Source organism: Oryza glaberrima, chromosome 9 (genome assembly GCF_000147395.1).
Source record: "Oryza glaberrima chromosome 9, OglaRS2, whole genome shotgun sequence".
NCBI classification, from domain to species: Eukaryota; Viridiplantae; Streptophyta; class Magnoliopsida; order Poales; family Poaceae; genus Oryza; species Oryza glaberrima.
In genome coordinates, this window is record NC_068334.1 from 4,775,340 (window position 1) to 4,798,035 (window position 22,696).

General features: G+C 42.6%; 3 protein-coding genes and 1 long non-coding RNA gene across 4 annotated transcripts; 2 read left to right on the forward strand and 2 right to left on the reverse strand.

Moving 5' to 3' along the window:
* The first annotated feature begins 2,752 nt into the window (after positions 1 to 2,752).
* On the forward strand, positions 2,753 to 3,610 carry LOC127784954 (uncharacterized). Its single transcript, XR_008019629.1, has 2 exons — positions 2,753 to 3,025; positions 3,383 to 3,610. It is a non-coding gene; the product is annotated as an uncharacterized LOC127784954 (long non-coding RNA).
* Positions 3,611 to 7,305: 3,695 nt separating this feature from the next.
* LOC127784686 (SKP1-like protein 5) lies at positions 7,306 to 7,671 on the reverse strand. The gene has a single exon (XM_052312032.1). The coding sequence runs from the start codon at positions 7,669 to 7,671 to the stop codon at positions 7,306 to 7,308; it is 366 nt and encodes a 121-aa protein (XP_052167992.1).
* Positions 7,672 to 12,162: 4,491 nt separating this feature from the next.
* Positions 12,163 to 12,960, reverse strand: LOC127785338 (SKP1-like protein 5). Its single transcript, XM_052312772.1, has one exon. The coding sequence runs from the start codon at positions 12,865 to 12,867 to the stop codon at positions 12,334 to 12,336; it is 534 nt and encodes a 177-aa protein (XP_052168732.1). The 5' UTR covers positions 12,868 to 12,960; the 3' UTR covers positions 12,163 to 12,333.
* Positions 12,961 to 21,653: 8,693 nt separating this feature from the next.
* On the forward strand, positions 21,654 to 22,240 carry LOC127783631 (uncharacterized). The gene has a single exon (XM_052310819.1). It carries the CDS (start codon positions 21,698 to 21,700, stop codon positions 22,238 to 22,240), a length of 543 nt encoding a protein of 180 aa, XP_052166779.1. The 5' UTR covers positions 21,654 to 21,697.
* The last annotated feature ends 456 nt before the right edge of the window (positions 22,241 to 22,696 follow it).

Below are 22,696 nucleotides of genomic sequence, written 5' to 3' on the forward strand. Positions count from 1 at the left end.
GGAGCCTGCACCAGTGATCGTCACGTGTCGCTCCTTGTTAGATCCATGTTGGCTCCTTACCTCGCCTCGTTGCCACGCTTTCCTGGCTTTCGCTTGCTCACGGGGCAACGTCCTCACCAGATCCACGCCACCTCCGCCTTCCTCCGCGCTACAGCCTCTCTGTTGCACCATTGAGAGAGGAGCCGCATCGCCTTGCCAACCTGCCTTGTCATTGCTGACCAAGAATTGTCACGACGCCGCAATTTTATTTCTGGATTAAAAACCATTAAATAATGTAGTCTAGAATTTATATTAAAAGTCAAAGTACTTTAGGGTCGGGAATATCAGTGTAATTGTAATAGTAAAAAGTTCTTTTAATCAATTAAGTAAATGAAAAAACCAATTAAAATCATCCCCTTCTCCTTGGGCCATTTCTGGCCCAAGTCTGCTCTTCGTTCCTCGATCTTCGCGGGTCCAGCGAGCTTCTCCTCTTCACGGATCGGCTCTCCTTCCTCTCCTTGGTTGGCCCATCTACTCTCTGCTGAGGCCTATTTGCCTCCTCTCTCTCGTGAAGTCCACTTCACCTCCCTTCTCCCTTCAGCCGCCGATAGGTAGGGCCCACCTATCAGGGTCATCCCCTGCCTCAGACCAGTCAGCTGCAACCGCTTCCACCCCACATCAGCCTCTCCTGTGTGCCTCCCAGATCCCGCACGTGTGTGGACATGAGTCCCCACACGCTCCCGCGCCCACACCCCCTCTCTTCCCATGAAATCCGGTGGGATCAAACCCTACTTCTCCCCACCTTGTCGACCCACTCCTTCACCGCCAGTTCTCGCCTCGTCTCGGCTCCCATTCACCCTCTCGAGGCTATAAAGCTCATTCCTTGAGCTCCCTCTCCCATTTTCCCTAGTATCCCGAGCCCACCATGCCCTGAAACCACCGCCTCACTGCACCACCCTAGCGCCACCGCTCGCCGCCGTGCTCTGACCTAGCGTTGCCACGGCTAGTGCCGTCGCCGCACTATGCCACCATTGCCATAAGCTTCGCTGCTTTGCGTAGCGCCTCGGCCACTGCTCCTCTTCCACTGCTATACTTGGGTGATAATTTGACTAGATTGTGTATATTCTTAGCCATTCTTAATTACCACTAGTTCATCTAATGGGATAATCACACTACTTACATTTAGTATCTTGACGAGCTGCAAGCTCGAGACATCTAGCCATGCTTTATTGGTCATAATTATCCACCTAAAATATGGTTTAATGTTGGGTTGTGGGTGTATGATTTTGTTTGTCACGAACACACGCGCCCATGGCAATAAAGGACATTCACGTGAAACCCTATAAGACTTACCATGCTTACCACAAGAAAGCATGGGCAATTGCTGAACTTCTAGTATAGCTTTTCCCTTTTCGATGTACCCAAATAAGGGTGGGCGTGATGGAGTTTGGATGGACTGGGCAGCGGTCTATGCAGCTTCCGGATTCATTGTAGCACAAGAGGGATTGCCCACCTTGGTTTTAAAGGTACGGGTGAAACCTGCAATGTGGTGCACTTGGTTAGGGGAGTTATGCGAAGGGACTTGTTGCAATCACTCGCATGGTGACATGCCTGCGGAAGCACGGTGACATGCCGGTGGATTGCGTCTTGTGGGTATAGTTGTACACTTCCAGCCAGAGTAAAACTATTCGAATGGACATGCTTGCGGTTATGGGCGATCGACCAGCTTCACCATGTTTAGTCTCACTCTATTATTTAACTTGACTTAATGAATTGGTATAGTTCAGGTGGTTGGCTGGACCTGTTTATCGTGGTGTAGCATTGTTAAGTGGACATTAATCTTGTCTTAATTAATTAACTGTTTTATTGTTTTCAACTACAAATGTTTACAACTGCATTCAAGCAAATAGCCACAAACCCTCCTTTGTCTCCTCTTGCATGCCTACATCATTAGCGTGGCTTGCTGAGTAAGTTGGTTGTACTCAGTCTTGCTATTATTCTTCCTTTTTAGAAGTGGTAGAAAAACCAAGACTTATACCCCAGTCGAGTTTTACCTATGAAGTGGAGCTGAAGCCTGCTAGGATCGTATTTTTCTGTTGCTGCTTTCTTTTCAGCGTGGGAACTAAGTGTCTCTTCCGTAAGTATTTACGTTTTATTTATGTTCTGATCTGTATATTAATATTTCTGAACATAAATTTATACACAAAATAGTCTGAAAATTTGGTTAAATTTTGGATTCACAACATTATAATTCAATGCTATTCACCTATATGTAACTATGCCATTATAATGTTACACGTATTCAATACTTGCCATTACTTGCTATTTCGATGCAATTCTAAATTTTTTACCAAATTTCTTAATCTCTTTAAATTAAAAATACAAAAAGATAACTACTAGTTTCTCGTCTTCATAACAAAATGAAATTTCCAGTTTTGAAAAACAAATTTTCTAATTGCTGCAAACGCATTTTCTGTTTTATAGTTCTAATAAAAAAGAAAATCCAATCATTTAGAAACCCATCATTAAGTGATGCACATTGCTGACTTCCTGCTGCCTACTAAATTGGACCTAGTGCTACTCCACCAAACCAAACTTAGAGCCAAACATGGCTTGGCTGGCTATGGACATATCACTAGCTAGCACTACCATGCCATGTCCTCACAGAGTCAAACTCTACTCCTTTCATCATTGTCTCTTGTGTCACATGGATATACACTTTCGATGGAAATTCCAACATTGCGGTCGCATGATCTTGTCGTCCATCTTATCGTCCACTCCCTTTTTCCAAATTTTGCATGTGATACACTGGATTGGAATCTGTTGCTCCATATAAATAAGTGACTCTGAGAGTAGCAAAGCCAAAGCAACTTCACACACACAGTGTACTGATCAACATTTCTGGAAGTGGAGCAAGGTTGAGTTACCTGTGAGACAGTAATGAAGAGGAACACCATCCTTGCTCTCTTCATCTGGGCCATGGTTATGGTGATCTTCGCCGCGGCAATGCCGGCCAAGGCAAGGATGGAGGGGATCCATCCTCAAGGTTAGTTTGGTCATTTTACCCTTGTTCCATCGCATATTGTATATTTTAAAGCTAAATTAAACTTTTGTTCAGACCTGTGACACTAGTATAGCTTATCCCATGGGTGTCGATTGGGAATCTCATATAGGTGCCAAATTTTTAAGAGGTTGCGCTAGTTTTTAATTTTAGATCCACAAGAGCGGATGAGAGAGAATGAAAAGTCTCACATGTATTGGTTTAGGCCGTTTGTTATGGGTTTTGTAGTAGTGGCAATACATGCGAAGTTTTCCTTTATACATACACAGGTGAGAAGATTTCACTTTTCTTGTTTATTTGGAAAGAATCATTGATTTTTCTTGTGCAATGAACTGATCGCAGGATGCAGATGCTGCTATTTCAGACTTAGGCCGATGATCCAGTGTGCCAAGGCTTGCTGTGGCTCTGACGATGAGAACTGCTGCCTTGTGAACAACTAGTTCATCTCGGGAATAAATAAACCGAATCGGTCTTGGACCTTTGCTTAATTTCCCTGTGTTTCAACGATCTCGCTGAAGAATGCAGCTATATATATGAAATAAAATCCAGCTCTTGCTGTTCATACCTAAATGTGTGTGTCCTCATTTCCAAATCTATTGTGTGCGGTCAGCGCCTTGAATACTGCATCTTATTAACTGCGTACCACTGCCACCAGTAGGTTATTTGTAGAAGATGTAGACATAAACATCCATGCTACATATATCCTACAGTTCTATTCATGTTGGTCTAGTTGAAGCAACCTTGACATTTGGCACTTTTCGAAAAATTATTTTAAAAACACATAATACGAAAACTTCAACTATGGTGTTTGGATCCAAGCACTTAAATTTAGTCCCTGTATTTAGACACTAATTTAGAGTTTTAAATATAGACTACTTACAAAACTAATTACATAAATGAAAGCTATTTCGCGAGACAAATTTTTTAAGCCTAATTAATCTATAATTAGATAATGTTTACTGTAGCATCACATAGGCTAATCATGAAATAGTTAGGCTCAATAGATTCGTCTCGCGAATTAGTCCAAGATTATGGATGGGTTTTATTAATAGTCTACGTTTAATATTTATAATTAGTGTCCAAACATTCGATGTGATAGGGACTACGAGGTTTTAGTCCCATCTAAATAAGGTCTAAATATATACTCCCTCCATCCCAAAAAAGGAATATAAGATTCGATATGACACATACTAGTACAACAAAGATATGTCTAGATTCGTAGTAGTAAGATATGTCACATCTAGTGTTAGATTGTTTTTTCATGTAACAGTGGAGTAGACCCCGTCCTCATCATTAGTCCTGAAGACCTTGACACCACTACACCAGGAGCCTGGCACTAGGAGTGAAAACGGGAAGGGGGGTATTTCCCGACCACGCCTGACCTGAGGCTCGTGGGAAGAATATGTGAGAGAAAATGGGATACCCGATAATATCCAAGTTCGAACCTGAATCCGTAAAAGAATATGGGTTAGGATGTGGGAAGAGTGGTATCCGTCCATATGTCTCATGTTATAAAACATATGTGAAAATTTATTATAAATTCACCCATAAACATAATAAAATATTAGTTGATTATTATTTTTATAATAAGCTCACATGTATTATTATATAATTTGTTCCTTGATGTATCTCTTTTAGCACTTTAATTGTCTTCTTACATTAAATATCTATGAATTAAATATACAAATAAATATCTGTTTCCGAATCCGATTCAAAGAAAATAATATGAGATAGGATACGAATGAGTGATATGTTATCTGACACTATCCCGTACCTAGTTCCAAATTTAAAGAAAAGATATGGTTTAGGATATGGGAAAGGTGTGATCCGACCATTTTCACTATCCCGTACCTAGTTCCAAATTTAAAGAAAAGATATGGTTTAGGATATGGGAAAGGTGTGATCCGACCATTTTCACCCCTACCTGCCACTGACCACTTTACTCGTGTGACACGGGCTGAACTGGCTGGCCAACACGTCAGGTGATCAGCAATTCAGCGCCTTGTTCTTTCTCTAGTCATTTGAACACTGGCCACATCGGTTGATCTAATAAATCAAAGCAAAAGTCAAAATTTAAATTTTTAAACTTAATTTTGATGTTGAATTTAAAATATTTTTGACAAAATTTCCTTTTCAGTATTAGCTTTTAAGTAGCTAAGAATAAATATATAAAAGTTGTAAATAAATTAACTAGCTAGGTGGCCCGTACAATTACGCGACTAGCATCCATACAAAATTATCTATTTTTTTTACATATAATATTACTTAAAATTTGCTAAATAGCTATCTTATTGTCTTAGGACATTGAAAGACCGAACATTAATTATCATCCCCTGATTTCTAAATGTCACACCAATCACTACCTCTTACTTTTTATTGCCCATTTATTTGCTTGCTCGATCTACCATATTTTCTATTTGTCCTCCTTAAAACCTTTAAAAAACAAGACCTTTTATTGTTTCGTTGGGTTTTATTTTTATAATTTTTAGAAGTCCTGTAAAACATCATCATTGTACTCTTCTATGCCCCCCTTCCACTGCCTCCCTCTTTATTGTAATTGGGATTCTAAAAATCGAATATAATTATTATTGGAGTTCATTTTTTACTTTGTAAAAGTCCGCCAACCATTGGTAGCTCAAGTACTGTACTCCTGTACGGCCCGTCCACTGCCTCTCCTTTTTATTATCATTGAGATTTTAAAAATCGAAAATGATTGTCGTTGTGGTTTTTTTTTTACTTTGTAGAAGTCCCGCCAACTGCCGTGATCGGTTACTTAACGGCCTGCCATCATCCCTCCTCTTAATCATCAGTGTGATTCTATTTAGGATTTTGTTTATAGTTTTCTTATGTCCCATCAATTGCCACCACCCTACTCCTTTACGAGCATGTTGCTTCTCTTCTCTTCATTGCAATTTCTCATCGTTGTATTCTAGATGGACTATTTTTTAATTTTTTTATATTTTCATTCCAATATTTTGTTATTTATAAATTGTATTCCTACTTGAACTCCTATAATTACTTTCTATTTTTAGAATTCATTTTATTTTTTATTCCGAATTTTCATTAACCTCCTGATGTGTTCTAGATAGTCTCTTCTTTCAAGAGTCTTTATTTTTATTCCGGATTTAGTTATTTATAAACCGTATTCCTAGTTGAACTCTTATTTTTTTTCTAATTTCGGAATTAATTTTAGTTTTTATTTCTAATTTTCGTTAATCTCGTATTATGTTCTATATTGAGTAAATCTTTCAATATTTGTTATTTCTTATTTCCATTTTCTGTTGTTTGTAAATTGTAATCTTACTTGAACTCTTATCATTGTTATTTTTATGATTTTGGAATTTATTATATTTTTTATTCTAAATTTAATTAATCTCTAATTGTGTTCTACATGGACTCTTCTTTCAATATTTTTTGTTCCGAATTTCAATAATGCCTAAATGCATTTCTACTCAAACTCCTCTCTTTTTTTTCTCCGATTAATGTGGGATTTTGTAGCCTCCATGGGGAACTAAATATAATACACACGATGGATTTAACTATGTTATCTTTTACCCACTCTTGATGCTTTTTTTTTGTTTTTAGTCTTGCGGGGAGTACTTTCATCATTGAAAAGAGATGTGTTTTCACAGGTGGCCAGCGAACTGGGGCCACCTATGATAAACCTTTTACATAGGCGACCCGTGCCTCCCACCATAGATCAAACCTATCACAAGCGGGTATTATCATGGATCACTTATGATCTGGTACTTGGGTGATCAGGGTTTTCCGTGAAAATTGTTCTTCTAAGTACTATAAATCTATAATCTACGACATAGGTGAGTTGTCTTTATTTTCTTATGGTATGCAACTAAAGCGTTCACAGGTGCTAGATTCTTATGAAGACAGAGAAAGTAGTGCCTGAAATCTAAGCACTAGTAGTAATTAAAATTATAGAGATACTAAAAAACTGTATACCGTTCTAATGGAATAGCTACGTCAACACAATTTTTAGATTTGATACCTCCAGTACCATATTTCCAGACCGTCAGCATGATAATATAGGTATCAGATCTGATACCTACGGAGTATCATGTTTGATACCGAAGGTACTAGATCTGGTACCTAATTATCACGCTAACATCATCATGGTACCTACGGTATCAGACATGATACCTTGCATGTTAGGGTCATCATTATATCAGATTTTTAGTTGGAATTTAGTTGGAATGGTATACCGTTGTATAGTATTTCTGTTAAAAATTAACATATGTGGAACTTAAAATTTATTCTCCTCCAACCTGTGGATCTCCTCCTCCTTCTCTGACGTGATTGTCGATTCCGGACGTCTGCCTCATCTGCTTCAGCCTTTTTCCCTTTAGCATGTTGGCCATGCGTTGACAGGCTAGATCTATCAGGCCGTCGATGCCCATGACATTGGCTGCACTGATCAAGCGCCGCAGCCTGTCGTTGTCGACCTTGACGAACACCCTGTCGAACTTATGGAGCTCTTCCTCGTGCATTGCTTTCACGTCGTCGGTGCCGGAGCTCAAGGCGGCGTGCTTCATGCAGTACCGCTCAGCGAGGACGTTGTCGGTGACGTTAGGGATGGTGATCCCGTTGTCACCGGCGTGGTGGTCACCGTTGTTCATCCTTTTCACCACTGTCTATGACAGTCTTGCCACCGCCTCCTCCACTTCGAAGCATTCTCCGTTAGAGCTGATCAACTCAACCATCTTGCCACTGTCCGTCGCTGTCGCCATTGATTTGGCTCCCAAGTTTTCTTCAAATCGAACCCAACGGGCTGATCGATATAGATGGCGATGCTTTGACTCTTGGAAGTATTATATATATTGTTTGGCGATATCGATCGATAACACACTGGTGAATTTTGTGCTATCTTTTGCAATTTCTATTAGTATATAGAAAAAAATGCTTGTACGTTACAACGGGAGGTAAAGATCTGTGGAGAATGAGTTTGTTCTTTCACAGATATCTGATATATGTCAATACTTAGTACCCAGTAGAAACCGGTTAATTTAAAACCGGTACCTATGGACCTTTTCCCTATTTTCACGGGATGGAAAAAATATAGAACTGGAATCTTTCATAACTATAGGTCCCGGTTAAAAACCAACACTGTAGATATCGGTTTGCTAAAAAGACATATACCAATTAATTTAATTGTAGGTATCGTAGGTGCTGGTTCCAGTTAACAAACCTACACGATCTTATCCAATCGAGCCGAGCGAATCTTTTTTTCTCCGCTCGCACGTCTCCTCTTTCTTTTCCCTCCCATCCTTTACTCCGCCTGCACACCTCTTTCTTTTTTCCTTCTCTTTTTCTACGCCTCCTCTCTCGCCTCCTCAAACCTAAGCGGCGGCGGTGGCTTCTGTGCTCCCCCTCCTTGGCATGGCGGCGGCTGCTCCTCCCCTCCCCGGCATGGTGGCAGCAGCTGCGTCGCCCCTCCCCGACTGCCCCCACCCCTTCCCGACGTGGAGCTGACGGCGGCTGCTGTTCCTCCTGACCACCTATTAACATCTAAATTTGGTAAGCCCCAAAGTCATGATCGGCCAAGAGTCAGTATCGGCTTCAGAGTTCTGAAATCGACTGATGGGAATTATCAAGTCGCCGATAGTCGGATCCATGGTAGATTCGGTTAAGGAAATTAATCAATTAAAGGAAGTTTATCCAGAGGAGACCGAGTTCAAAGAGAATGCGGCAAGGCAATTTATCTATTAATTAGGAAGAGTCTTTTAGTTTCCTTTTATCTTTTAGTTTCCCTTTATCTATTAATTACCAAGAAGACACTTCCTTTGGAGGAAAAACAATAACTTGGAAACAATAACTCACTCCCTGGCTGCATGTGACATAGTTTGCAAACCAAAGAAAAAAAAAAGGAGGTTTGGGTATAATCAATTTGGAAATTCAGAACACTGCTCTACTCATGAAACATTTAGGCTGTGTTCAGGAGGAGAGGAACCCTCCTTCCCGGCACGCAAAACGGAGTATGTATTATTACACGATTAATTATGTATTAACTATTTTTTTAAAAAAATTGGATTAATATGATTTTTTAAAAAAACTTTCATATAATTTTTTTTTGCAAAACACACACCGTTTAGCAGTTTGAAAAGCGTGCACGTGGTAAACGAGAGAGTACACTGGGTTCATCTCATTTGGAACAAGTACTATAATAGTTTAGACAAACCTCCTCATGCACACAAGGAAAAAGGTTCATTCTAGTGGAAGCACACTTTTGACTAATACCCTTGTTCAGAGCTCTCACTGTCTCACATCTGTGACCATTAGAACTGGACACTCTGCTCTTTTCTAGAAAGATAATTGGAATAACCATCTCATGGAAAATGAGTTCCCTGTTCTTTTCTCCTATGCGAAAGGAGACCCTTGTCAAAATTTCTTGATGACAACCGACCTTCAACAGAATTTTCACCTCCCTCTTTCCAGCCAAGCGAATCAGGAATGGGGGCTGCTAGCTGATAGACTGCAAAATCTACAAATCATTTGAACATGCTGAAACTGCCAGGCCACTATCACTTCTTTGGAAGAGCAAATGCACAATGAAACTTAAAGTATTTCTTTGGCTTATGTTATTAAATAGGCTCCACACAAAAGAACTGTTACAAAAGAAGCAATTCAACATCCAGGGTGGGACTAATTGTGTGATGTGCAGCTCCATGACCACAGAAAACATGTCACATCTGTTCTTCTCCTGTCCATTTGCACAGCAGTGTTGGCATCAAGTTGGTATTCAATGGAATTTAGCCATGGACTTCATGAACATGATTTCATCAGCTCAAATCTCCTTTCAGCACAAATTCTTCTTTGAAATCTTGGCAATCGGCTGCTGGCACATCTGGTGTAGAAGAAATGACCTTATTTTCAACAATGTCGCCGTTAGGTTTGAAAAATGGAAATCTGAATTTCAGAAGGAGTTTGCTCTGCATATACATAGAGCAAAAGAAGCAAATAAACCAGCGTGGCAATCATAGCTAGCCAATTTTAATTAATAGCTCTGTAACTTCTTGTAAATATTAATTGTAAATTTTATATTATTATTTTAAAATATAGTACAGTAGGAGTCTCTCCTACTGTTTTACGTAAAAAAAAGAAAGTGTGTTTAGTGTCCGATAAGGACTTTGTGCTTTCCATTTATCTTTAGGAAAGTTTTTTTCTTGTTCAAGAAGGACTAGTATCTACCCATAGGTATAAATATATACACCCGGGATCATTGTAAACTATCTCTCAATCAATAAAACTTCTCTCGGCGCATCACCACCCTCTTTTCTGAGGTTTTTATTTATCATCCCGCGGAACTTGGCACCCGACGCGGGGCTGCATTGCGGCTTTTTGATCTCCGACGGAGGGGTAATTCCTATGTTACGTTGGTGTTGTTCAAGGCTGCATCGCTTCGATCTCTTTGATCGCTTTGGTTCGGTTGATATATTTGCCTATCTATTTATCATATGTTTTCGTTAATCTAGTTTGATAGGTAGATTTACTTGTATCCGCTGGGATATGCTTTAGGGCTTTTGCCGATATCGGCTAAATTTCTTTGCCAGATTAGAATAGATAAGGTATCCACCACCATGAAAATTAATCAAAGACTTGATTGTTTAGACTTTATGCTTCTTAGCATACTTTGCGATGCATCATCCCTAGTCGTGCTTAGAATCATAAAGGCTAACCAGTTTTTGATTATAATAAAGGTTTCATCGGGGTTTCAGCCGATGAGTTATCTGGACGTTGCATCGGCTTACAAGGATCATATACAAGTTGGATTTAGCCGATTGCAACAAAGGTTTCATTGTTTATCTAATCATTTGGATTTAATAACATCGGAACACCAGCCGATATATGCTTTAACCATCGGATCACTTATTCTATCATTTTATTAGTAGCTGATTGGTTTATATTAGGTTATATTATTGTCATATTACATTATCATCAGCCGATTGTCTTTATATGGTTATCTACATTAGACATATAGCCGATTGCTCAAAACCCTATCGACATCGGCTAGTATCGGCATCGGCTGGAACTACTCCATCGGCTTGTCAGCCGATCGGCTATTTGATCTGTTGTTTACATATCTTGTCAGTTACTAGATCAAACTGACTAGCATGTCCGCATCTCATCAATTTTTGGATCTGAACTAGAGCTAAGCAGATTTCCTAAGCCATTTCTTTTGTCGATTTAGTTCGCGCCAACACAGATCCAGCACCATCGGCTGATCGCGAATTTTTCATCAACACCACCATGGCGGCTGCTTCCCTCCCTGCCGTGGTGGCAGTTGCTGCCCCCTCACCTCCCCGACGTGGAGCTGACAACGGCTGCTCCCCTCCCCTGCGTGGTTGCAGCAGTTGCCCCCCCCTCCTCCCCGGCTGCCCCCTTACCTCCTTGATGTGGAGTCGACAACGGCTGCTATTCCCCCTCCTCGGCATGGCAGTGGCGGCGGCTGCTCCCCTCCTCGGCGTGGTGGCAGCAGCTGCCCCCTCACCTCCCCGACGTGGAGCCGATGGTGGTTCTCTGCACCGTGGCGGCGGTTTTGATTTGTGAATATTTTGAGAATTTTGTGATTTGGGATGTTGATTTAGTAATCATCGTATGATGGGGATTAGCTTTCTTGGGAATCAAATTCATGAGTTCTAGATTAAATTTGGCGTTTTCATGCTGTTTTTGGTTGTCTTGTTGATTTATTGATTTGGGGATCTAGCTCGGGGATTTTTTTTAAGGACTTGGACTCAAACGACGGACGAATGGAAGCCTTATGATTATTATTATTATTTTTATTATTGATCGCAAGTTGTGTCAGCACTTTGGAAAAAGTTCGCTGAGATCTCTTATCTTGTCACTGAGTTATAAATTCGTCTCTGAACCGAAAACTGATATATGATATCCCTTAATAAACAAAACTAAGTATTGACTGTGATTGGGTCCGTAGGCAGTATTGACTGCGATTGAGTCCTTTGGCAGTATTCACTGTGGTTTTATCGGACGTGAAAGCTCGAGGATCGTAATGGAAACGGGGGCGAGCGATCCCGTTGGAGACATGGGGCGAGCGATCCCGTTGGAGACATGAGTACGTGATACCGTCCCCTTGCTAGTAGAGGAAAATATAGTAACACTTATAGCACCAATTAGTTTCTTTACATCTAACATTGAACATATTATGAACGAACCTGCATAGACTGTAATTAACTAATACTACCAAACCGGTAATTAACTAACACATGGTGCATAACTGCATATACTTAAAGTTGCTCATCGATCTAATACATGTAAGAATAGGATCAGAGCCATTGTTCCTCGTCCTCCCGGCGAAACTCCTCTTCTTCCTCCGGCGTAAAGTCGTTGGTGATCCCCAGCGTCTGCCTCATCTGCTCCGACGTCTTGCCCTTGAGCATGTCCACCAATCGCTGGCATGCCAGGTCCATCAGCCCCTGGATGCGCATGGCGTCCGCCGCCGTGAGCAAGCCGTACAGCATGTGGTTGTCCACCAGGATGAACTCGTCGTCGAAGCTCTTCACCATCAGCTCTTCCTCTTCCTTGCTCGTCTTCGCCGGCGTGTCGGCGTTGATGGCGGCGGCGGTGGCGGCGTGCTTGGTGCAGTACTCGATCACCTTGGCGAGGACGTCGCCGGCGACGTTGGGGAGAGGGATCCCGTTGCTGGCGCGGTAGTCGTCCTTCTTCATCTCGTCGAGCAACGTCTGCGACAGCCTCGCCGCCGCCTCTGGCACCTCGAAGCGAGCTCCGTCCGAGCTGATCAGCGTGACCATCTCACCGGCGGCGGCGTTGGTCTCCTGCGGTGCTGCCGGTGCCGCCATTGATCGGTCGAACACGGACGACGCTGAGATTGATGGAGAAGAAAGGTTAATTCCTCTCCTCCTGGAAGGCTGTAATTAAGTAGAGTTAGGTGATTGCGCGCGGCAATTAATCAGGTTAATTATTGGTGGTCTCTATTTATATCACGAATTCGGCCAGGTATCTAAGCGGAATCTAGTGACACGTACGTTTGCGTATCTCCTTGTGTATGAAGAAACCACATCAATCAGGATTCGTAGTAGAATTGGTTGCATAATTATGCAACATAATCTCGATTGGACTCTGCACTTTATCTCTAAGCCGGTTGGTTTCATGGAATTAATTAACGTATTTTGACCGGAATCGGCATGGAACTGAACCTGGTTTTTAGGAACAGGTAGTTATAGATGATTGACAAACGACAACAGCAGCAAACTAATTTGAACACATCCCAAGTATTGAATCGTTCAAGTCATCGTCACTTAAGAATTGCATAGCATATACGGCGTGTAATATCTACAGGCCTAGAACAAGCTCTGTATATCTGGAATTATTGTACGAAGTAGGTGGTTCTTCCTGACACATAACTGTAAATCTATATCTATAACTAATATATAACTAATATAAATATTTGGATTTTTCCTATCGTCACATAATGCTTCCGATCGATTTTTTCGTCCGTCGTCCGTGTTTGAATCCGAGTCCGTCTTGAAAATTTTTTTTCCCGAGCCGACTTGAAAGAAGCCGAAAAAAAAAAAACAAATTTAATCAATCGGCATTGGAGTGAAAAAAAAAAGAAGCCAACTCGATCAATCGGCTAATCGAGTCGATTGCTCCCAATCCCATTGCCCCCAATTCCCAAAATATATGAATCACAAAATCAACATCCCAAATCAAACCGCCGTCCCAAATCAAACCACTGTCGTACTGTGGTTACTATATCAACATTCCAAATCACAAAATCCTCAAAATATTCACAAATCAAAAATCAAACCACCATCGACTCCACATCGGGGAGGTGAGGGGCAGCTAGGGGGCGGGGAGTTGCTGCCAACACACAGGAGAGGGAAGCAGCCGCTGGCCGCCACTCCGGGGAGGGGGAGCAGCAGCCACCGGATAACTGCGAGAGGAGCCGCTGCCCTCGGATCCGCTGCGGGATGAGCTGCTGCCACCCGATCCACTCTCAGCCGGTGCCACCGCAGCCAGATCCACACGCGGTCGCCGTCCCCACTGTCAGATCCGCCGTGGGAGGGAGGCGAGAAGGGGCGGAGGGAGCCGCCGCCGCTGGATCCGTCCTCATCCGCCGCCACCGCCGCCGGATCCACCCGCGGCCACCGCCGACGCCGCCATCGATGCCGGATCTACCACGGGAGGGAGGCGAGATGGAGAGGAGGTGATGGCGAGCGAGGCAAATCCATCCGTGACTCGCTCGGCCTCCCCGTCTCCGACCACTCTCTCCGCCTCAAGCTGCTCATCTCTGAATACCACCGCCGCATCCTCGAGGACCACGTCTTCGCCCTCCAGGAGGACCTCTGTGGTGATGGCATCGTGGATCTGGCCAACAACTCGAGGGAAAAAGAAGGCCGGCGACAATGTGATGGATCGGCCGGCAACGTTAAGGGAGAGGAATAAACGGAGAAAGTGAGGAGGGAGAGAGGCGGAGAAAGACGGGAAGAGAGAGGAAAAAAGAGGGAGCGACGGTCTAGATATTTTTACTGGTCGATAGTGTACGTGCTTGAGACTCTAGATAATTACAGTCAAGTGCCATTGTGCTCTATATTGTGGTAACCACAAGATTGAATTTCGCTGAAATCAAACTATTTTTGACATACACGTACCTACTTTACAGACAAGTAATATTTTATTTTATTATTACTAGCAAAATACACGTGCTTCGTTACGGGTAAAAGAAACCGTTAAATAGTATAAAATACAGACAAATAAAATACTTTCCCGTTAATATTTGTTTGACATAAAAATTATCGATTCTAAAAAAAAATTTAAAATTTTCCACGAGACGACATACTAGAGACACTAGCGGCAATAGACACTAGCGGTGCCTGTGACTCATTTCACGCATAGGACAGGATAATTATTAGTGAGATGTGCACGAGATGCGCAACGAGGTTCTTAGCATCGATCAAAGCGGTCGCCTCAGCCGTACGGCACGGCGTCGTGCATGCCACGTCGCATATGACGGTGAGTCGCCTAGCCCGGTTGAGGAACCTCACAGCGGTGAGCGACATGTCGGGGAAAGATGGCGACGTTGACCTACAAGGTAGCGCCGCGGCCTAAGACTGGATAGGCGGAACCCGCCCGTGCCGCGGCGGACCGCATGATGGGAGTATCTGCGGAGCTAGCGGTCCGGTGGCGGCAAAAGGTGGAGCACGATAGTCAGCAGGAGTAGAAGGAGTAGCATGGCTGTGGCTGTGGCGGTGGCCGTGGCAATGATGAAGAGGTGGTGGTTGTGGTTGTTCTCAAGGACAAATTTATCTTTTATAAAATAATAAAATAATGCGTCGGGTATCAAATAACTAATTACCATGTTTTTATGTGTCCATAAATAGACATGCGTTCTTCGGGTGTCTCACAGAAAAAACCATAATCTTTCAATGTCCTGTAACAAATTTTGTCTTTAAATACTTTTTTTTTGTTAATAAACAAATTTGCATCCATTGCCTCTTGTGTGAAAATGATTGAGAAATTCACCATCTATTCATCTCATGTTATAATCATTACACTAACGTGTCAGGGGCATCATTTATATCATACAAATCTAGAGTGCAATAATTGTCCAAAATAAAAATACCTTTTGTGATTATTATACAAGCCACATATGATTATTGTCACACTAAAGTGTTTCAATAAAAAATCGTTGAGATAAACGCACAGCCATTTTACAAAGAAATATACCCCATGAATGGGTGCTTCCCACCTCATCGATTGGTATACCAAATAGCTTATTACTGACAAAAAGTAATTTATGGGTAAAACTTTTATATATGTCTCCTTAATGACTTAAAAGTTCAATTCTAACAAGAAAATACATTGAAAATACCATACAATCCACTTCAAAATTGAATTTTAAAACTTAAATTTTGGCATTGACTCACAAGTTGTAGGAAATATAATCCGTCGCCAATGCCGCTACCACCGCCGTATCCGCTGCAAGAGGGAGGCGAGAGGGAGAGGAGGAGATGGCGAGCGAAGCATGAGGGGGCGGAGGGAGAGGAGGGGTGGGGGAGAGTGAGAGAGAGTGAGAGTGAGAGAGATTTTGTGTAGGGTGGGAAGTGAGTATAGACAAGGACGGGACGCATTTGGCTCGTCTCAGTTTTTTTTGTGACGGTTTTTCTTAAAATCCAATATTTATAGTATAGGTGTCGGTTTTGTTTAAAATTGGCACCTATAATTCCTGAAATATGCCGATTCTGTATTTTTCCACCCCTGCATAGGTAGGGAAAGTTGTGCATGTGACGGTTTTAACTGTTTCGACACTTATAGTACCGTCATCTATGTGTCTTTTTTAGTGGTGTTATTACGTATATATTTGTCCTCATGCGATTTATAAATCGAAAACTATACTTCCTTAGAAAAAACAATTACATTGGTTTCTATGATTTTTACGTGCCACGATTTAGACATGTCATCAGTTCAAGTCCATGCTTTTTTTCACATAGCAATGCACGAGAATATTTTCACATTTATACTAAAAATATAGTTTCTGTATGTCGCTATTCGGATGTGTCGTCGGTTCAACTTCACACTTTTCTTCATGAGTATATTCAACAATTACATTATACATATTATAAGAAAATAAAATTTCTACGCGTCGCGATTCGGATATGCCATCAGCTCATTTCCACTCATTTTCTTCATGTAAGTAGTTGAGAAGTATCATTATCCGGTGCAACGCACGGGCATTTTGCTAGTCTATATCTATATCTATACGTAATCTATCTATCTATTACTAATCTCTACTACTTAAAAAATAAGAGGTGCTTCCATCGTCCGTAAAAAAACCGTGGGAGAAAAAACTGTGCGAAAAAAACTATGTCCGATAAAAAAAACGGACGGAACAAAAAAAAAATCTGCGGACGAAAAAAACCGTGTGAAAAAAAAACAAAGTCCGATCAAAACGGGCGAAAGAAGGGAAAAAAAACAGGAATAAAAGAAAAAAAATAAGTCCGATCCAAAAAAAGTAGGGGCGAAATAAAGGAAAAAAAAGAAACTAATCTGACTCGGTCTACACGGTAAAAAAGGGCGAAAAATGAAAATAATCTAAACGAATCCGACTCTGTCGACGCGGTAAAGAAAAGGGCAAAAAGAAAAAAGTATATGCCGATTGCAAAGAAAATCGAATCCTATTATATGTGACACCGCGTGGTAAAAAAACAAATCGAATCCGATTCCATCGACGCGGTAAAAAACAAGCGTAAAATTTTTTTCTATCCGATTCAAAAAAAAAAGTTGTGAAAAAAGTTTTCCGTTTCTCTTTCTCTATCTCTATCTGTATCTCTATCTCTATGCCACTACTTAAAAATTAAAAAGTGTTTCCGTCGTCCATCCGTGAAAAAAAGCGTGAAAAAGAAATCGGCGAAAATAATCGAATCTGATTATATGTGACATGGTAAAAAAAAATTAAAGATGTTTCTGACATCCGTAGTAACGAAAAAAGGGCAAAAAAAAATGAAAAAAAGGAAAGTCCGATTCAATATCTATATATACCTAATTAAAAAAATTTGTATGGCTTATGGGTAATAGAAATGCCATCGCACGTGCGAGCGATCCCGCTTTAATCCCCTTCCGATGGCAAAAGATAAAAAAAGAAAGGAAAGAAAAAAAATGAGAGACCGCATCAAATTTGGACCTAAATTCTAAAGGAAACACTACTACAAGAATACAAGATCAGATTCAAGAACACTAAGTAAACGCCGACGCCGGAAGGGGAGGGTGTCACCGTCGCTGCTGAACCGCCACCGCCGTCGCAGGGATGTCGGTATGTCGGGCCACCGCCACATTGTTTTGAGAGATAGGGGGGAGGGGAAATGAGTTTAGGGTTAGGGTTTGGACTGTTGAACTTTTGTATAGGTCGGGATGACCGCCTATCAGATCGGACGGCTCTCGCTTCTCCCGCGTCAGGCCGAACGCCATTCCCAGGCCGCCCACACGGAATAAGTTCACTTTAGGTCGCTTAAGTTGTTCCTCCCCGATTCTATTCCTAGGCCGCCCACGCTATTGGGCCGCCTCATTGACCATGTGTACCCTCCGTATGGAACAAGTTCACTTTAGGTCACCTTCAGCTGAACTTTTTTATTTCATTATAAATATATTTTCTTAAAGAGCTCATATCATATAAAACTAAACCTTAATCATATAGTATTTTTATATTTGTTATAATTTTAATTACCTGTCGCAACGCACGGGCATTTTTTCTATGTCAAAAAAAGATCACGATATACAAGTGAGAGATATATACCACACACACCAGCAGGCTCATGTTTAACTGAACTGACAACAGATTTTCAATTACAGGTCTAATTATTTTATTTAGGTGATTAAATTTGTTTTCATTTATATAATTAGTTTGCTCTATTTAAGCTCTTTGAAAATTGCTAAAATTTGAGAATAACTTTCCTACTTCGTATTATATTATTTTTAGCTAATGGAATTAATGGAAAATTAATTATATATTTTTATCTTTTTGACCAAAGGTCGCTGCAATTTTATTATTATTATTATTATTATTATTATTATTATTATGATTCCTTTATATTTTTTTCCCACCAGTATACATGATTAAAACTACCTTTACCCGTTGCAACACACGGACATCATTGCTAGTACTACTTAAAAAATAAGAGTTGTTTCCTTCGTCTGTCTAAATAAAAAAATAGAAAAAAAACCTAAAATAAAAAGGTCCGATTCCCCGAGAAAGTGGTGAAAATAAAAAAAAACTACCGTATCTGATTCCCATCTAATTTTATTCGTTTCCTTTTTTTTTCTGTTTTTTCCGTTTTATTTTTTCCCCATTTCTTTTTTTTTCTTTCACCTTTTTTCCGGTTTTTTTGTCCGTTTTCTTTTTCCCCTCTTTGCGTATTTTCTTTTCGCCATTTTTTCTTTCACCAATTTTTCTGTTTATTTTTTTTATCGCTATATTTTTTTTTTGCGGTTTTTTCATCGGGCCGAACCCAGCGCCGCCGCCACGTTAGATTTTCCTCCCCCATATGCTTCCTCCTCCTATTCGTTGCAATAACTGATTCTCCACTACTCTCTCATTATTTTCCCCATGAATTCCCCTTTCGAAGCTTTAATTCATCAGATTGAATCTCTATTTAAACATCGTTATTTTTTATTGCAAGTTTTGCAGATTGCTTCGATTTTGATGAACCATTTAATCGTCGTCATTTTTTACCCCGAGTTTTGCTGATTGCTTTAAAAAATAAGAGATGTTTCCTTCATCCGTCTAAATAAAAAATAGAAAAAAAACCTAAAATAAAAAAGTCCGATTCCCCATAAGAAAGTGGCGAAAATAAAAAAAAAACTACCGTATCCGATTCCCATCTAATTTTGTTCGTTTTCTTTTTTTTTTGTCTGTTTTTTCCGTTTTATTTTTTTCCCGTTTCTTTTTTTTGTTTCACCTTTTTTTTTCCGGTTTTTTTGTCCTTTTTCTTTTTCCCCTCTTTGCGTATTTTCTTTTCGCCGTTTTTTCTTTCACCAATTTTTCTGTTTATTTCTTTTATCGCTATATTTTTTTTGCGGTTTTTTCATCGGGCCGAACCCAGCGCCGCCGCCACGTTGATTTTCCTCCCCATATGCTTCCTCCTCCTATTCGTTGCAATAACTGATTCCCCACTACTCTGTCATTATTTTCCCCATGAATTCCCCTTTCGAAGCTTTAATTCACCAGATTGAATCTCTATTTAATCATTGTTATTTTTTATCCCAAGTTTTGCAGATTGCTTCGATTTTGATGAACCATTTAATCGTCGTCATTTTTTATCCCGAGTTTTGCTGATTGCTTTAATTTTGATAAAAAAAAGGGAAAAGGGAGATCAAGTGGATAAAACTCCCTCAATAATTTTGGATATGGAGAAAGATTCGACTGGATTTGATGGAGAGGATCGGCTTCGTTAGTCATCGTATGGGTACGGAACTATGCGAGCTCGAGCGGATTACCGTATTCGATGGGAGTATCGGCTCCGTCATGGTATAAGACTATGGGAGCTCGAGCGGATTACCGGATTTGATGGGAGGATTGGCTTTGTAATGGTACGGACACGATACTGTTCGACTTGGGCCTACAACTCTATTTGTGGACTGAGCCAAAGAGAGGTAGACCGAGCAGAGGGAGATAGCCGACTGTATTAGGACTAGAGCTGAAAAGGACAGAAGGAATGTGCGTTCGTTTGGTCCAAAAGACACGAGCATTAAAGGGAGTATAGTGCGTAGGATAAAAAATATTTTTATCCGTTGCAACGTACGGGTATTTTTTTTTAGTAATAAAAAAATACGTAAGGCTTCCGTAAATGTTTTCATACGTCGCCAAACGGGGAATCAACTTCGGTGATGATTTTTTTCGGTAATCACATCCGTTTCCTAATCAGCCCACCTTTCAAGCCCAAATAAAGACTATAAAAAATGGGAATCACATCTACAAGGCCAGCCCACCGTCAAAGTCAAGCCCAGGCAATAGATAGAATCGGATACAAGCATATCATGAAGGAATAAGTTCACTTGAGGTCCCTCAAGTTGTCACCGAGTTCGAAATTCGTCCCTTGAGCACAAAACCAGGTACAACGCATCCCCCAACTTACAAAACCATGCAAACAAGGTCCCTCGGCAGTATTGACAGCGGTTTTGGTTGACGTGGTGCCTACGTGGCGTTGACGTGGCGCTTACATGGCAATTCCATCGAAAAATAATAAACCCCGTGGCACCCACATGTGAGTTTCATTCACAAATTGAAAAAATGGTGGGCCCACGTGGGCCCCACATGTCATTCTCACCCCCTTCTCTTCTTCCTCCTCTCTCCCCATTGCCCTCTCTTCATCTCTCTCCCCTCTCCGACAACGCTCGTGGCCGCCATCGACTAGCTAGCCACCGCGGACGCGCAACGGCCTTCTTTGTTTGCGCCCACTTCTAGCAAGGCCGCCGCCGCCAACCAAAGCAGCTGACGACGACCACCGCGCGGCGAGGGATCGGCGCGTAAGCTCGGCGGCAGAGCGATCCGTACGCGAAAGGGAGCGCCGTAACCCTTCCCCTACCCTCTGCCTCCCTTACACGCTGGCAGCGGTGGCGATGAACACTGCGCGATGGGAGGCACGCGCGCAGGTGAACAACCCGCACAAGACATGGTCGTCTTCGCCTTCCTGGATGTTGTTGACGTGCTCCTCTGCTTCGTGTACGGCTTCCTCTACTCCGTCTTCGAGGACAACCCAGCCAGCTGCTACTGCCACGGGAGCCACAACGCGCGGCACTGGAGGACGACGAGGTACCACTGGCGGAGCGCTTGCCGACACGCGCTGATAGGGCTCGTCAGGGTAGAAGCGGGTCGCCGGAGACGGAGCGGCGCAAGGGGCAGAGCCCAAGGTGATCGGACTGTGGCTGCGAGTCGTGCCGCACATGGCAGCGCCATGACAACGGCCGGCTACACTTCGTCGTCAACCAACCGCAGCCGCCAAACGGTCTCAACTCTCAAGTCTCAACCGCTTCCGTTATTTCTGTTACAATAATTCGTCTGCCTCCGCCTCCCTCGGTTGTCGATTCCAACTGGGGTCGCCGTCGTCGGTTCCCTCCGCCCGCCGACGATCCGACAAACACGTCGCCGGCGAACGGTGTCTTGGAGGAGAGTCCATGGAGCGCGTGCGGGGCAAGAGAAGGGCGCGAGGAGTCTTCCGCCTGCCGTGTGCTACGGCCCCTCCTCTCCGCCGTGTCCAGCTGCACCGACCCTCCTCCTCGCCAACCGCCGGCGCGGCCGCCGCGCCAGTAGTCCTTCCTTGCCGGTCGTGCTCCTCAAGAGGACTAGAGGAGAGGGTGATCCTCCGGCCACCGGGGCACTGTCTTCGCCCCAGACATCCGACCCCGACGCGGCTGCTCTGTCTTCATCCTCTCCCACGTTGCAGCCGCTCCACTCCGCCTGCTCGGCCTGATTCCGCTCCCTCTCCGCCGTCGCCCTTCCTGCCGTGGAAGCCTTCATTGGTGGAGTCCCGCGATTGGACGCAGCGCTTCTTCCAAGGCCTTGGTGTCGGCGCGCCCCTCCCGGCTCCCGCGGAGCTCCATGGCACCTACTCTGCCCTCATCCGTGGTGTCCTCTCCTCCTCCACCGTCTCCACCTCTGCCTCCCTGTGCATCTCCTGCACGCTCAGACGCTCTCCATCTCCCTCGCCACCGTCGTGAGTCCCATCTCCTCTTGCTCCTCCTTGCTCATGGTGGCGTGGTGGCCGTCCGAGTCGGCACGTGAACCGAGTCAATGCTCCACGTCGGACGCCACGTCAGCAATACCGCTTGTCGAAACAAGATTTCGGCAATAATAAAAGGGGGTGGCTATCAAGCTAGGAAAGTGGATGGGTTTGGAGACAAGGAATTTTATACAGGTTCAAGCCTTCTTATTCAAGAAGTAATACCCTACTCCTGTCCGGGGATGATTCCGCCGAGTGTGTTATTGATTGTATGATTGGGAGAAAAAAGAATCGTCCCGAGAGGAACCCGAACCCCTCCTTATATAGGGGAAGGGATCCGTATTACAAAGTACAGTCCATATCCTAACGGAACATGGGATTACAGATAAAATACAATCGTAACCGACTAGGATCCCGGGTATTTTCTTGACATACAAGTTTAGAATCTAACCCG

Coding starts and splice junctions, on each gene's coding strand:
- LOC127784686 (XM_052312032.1), bottom strand. CDS start 7,671: ATGAACAACGGTGACCACCACGCCGGTGACAACGGGATCACCATCCCT.
- LOC127785338 (XM_052312772.1), bottom strand. CDS start 12,867: ATGGCGGCACCGGCAGCACCGCAGGAGACCAACGCCGCCGCCGGTGAG.
- LOC127783631 (XM_052310819.1), top strand. CDS start 21,698: ATGGAGCGCGTGCGGGGCAAGAGAAGGGCGCGAGGAGTCTTCCGCCTG.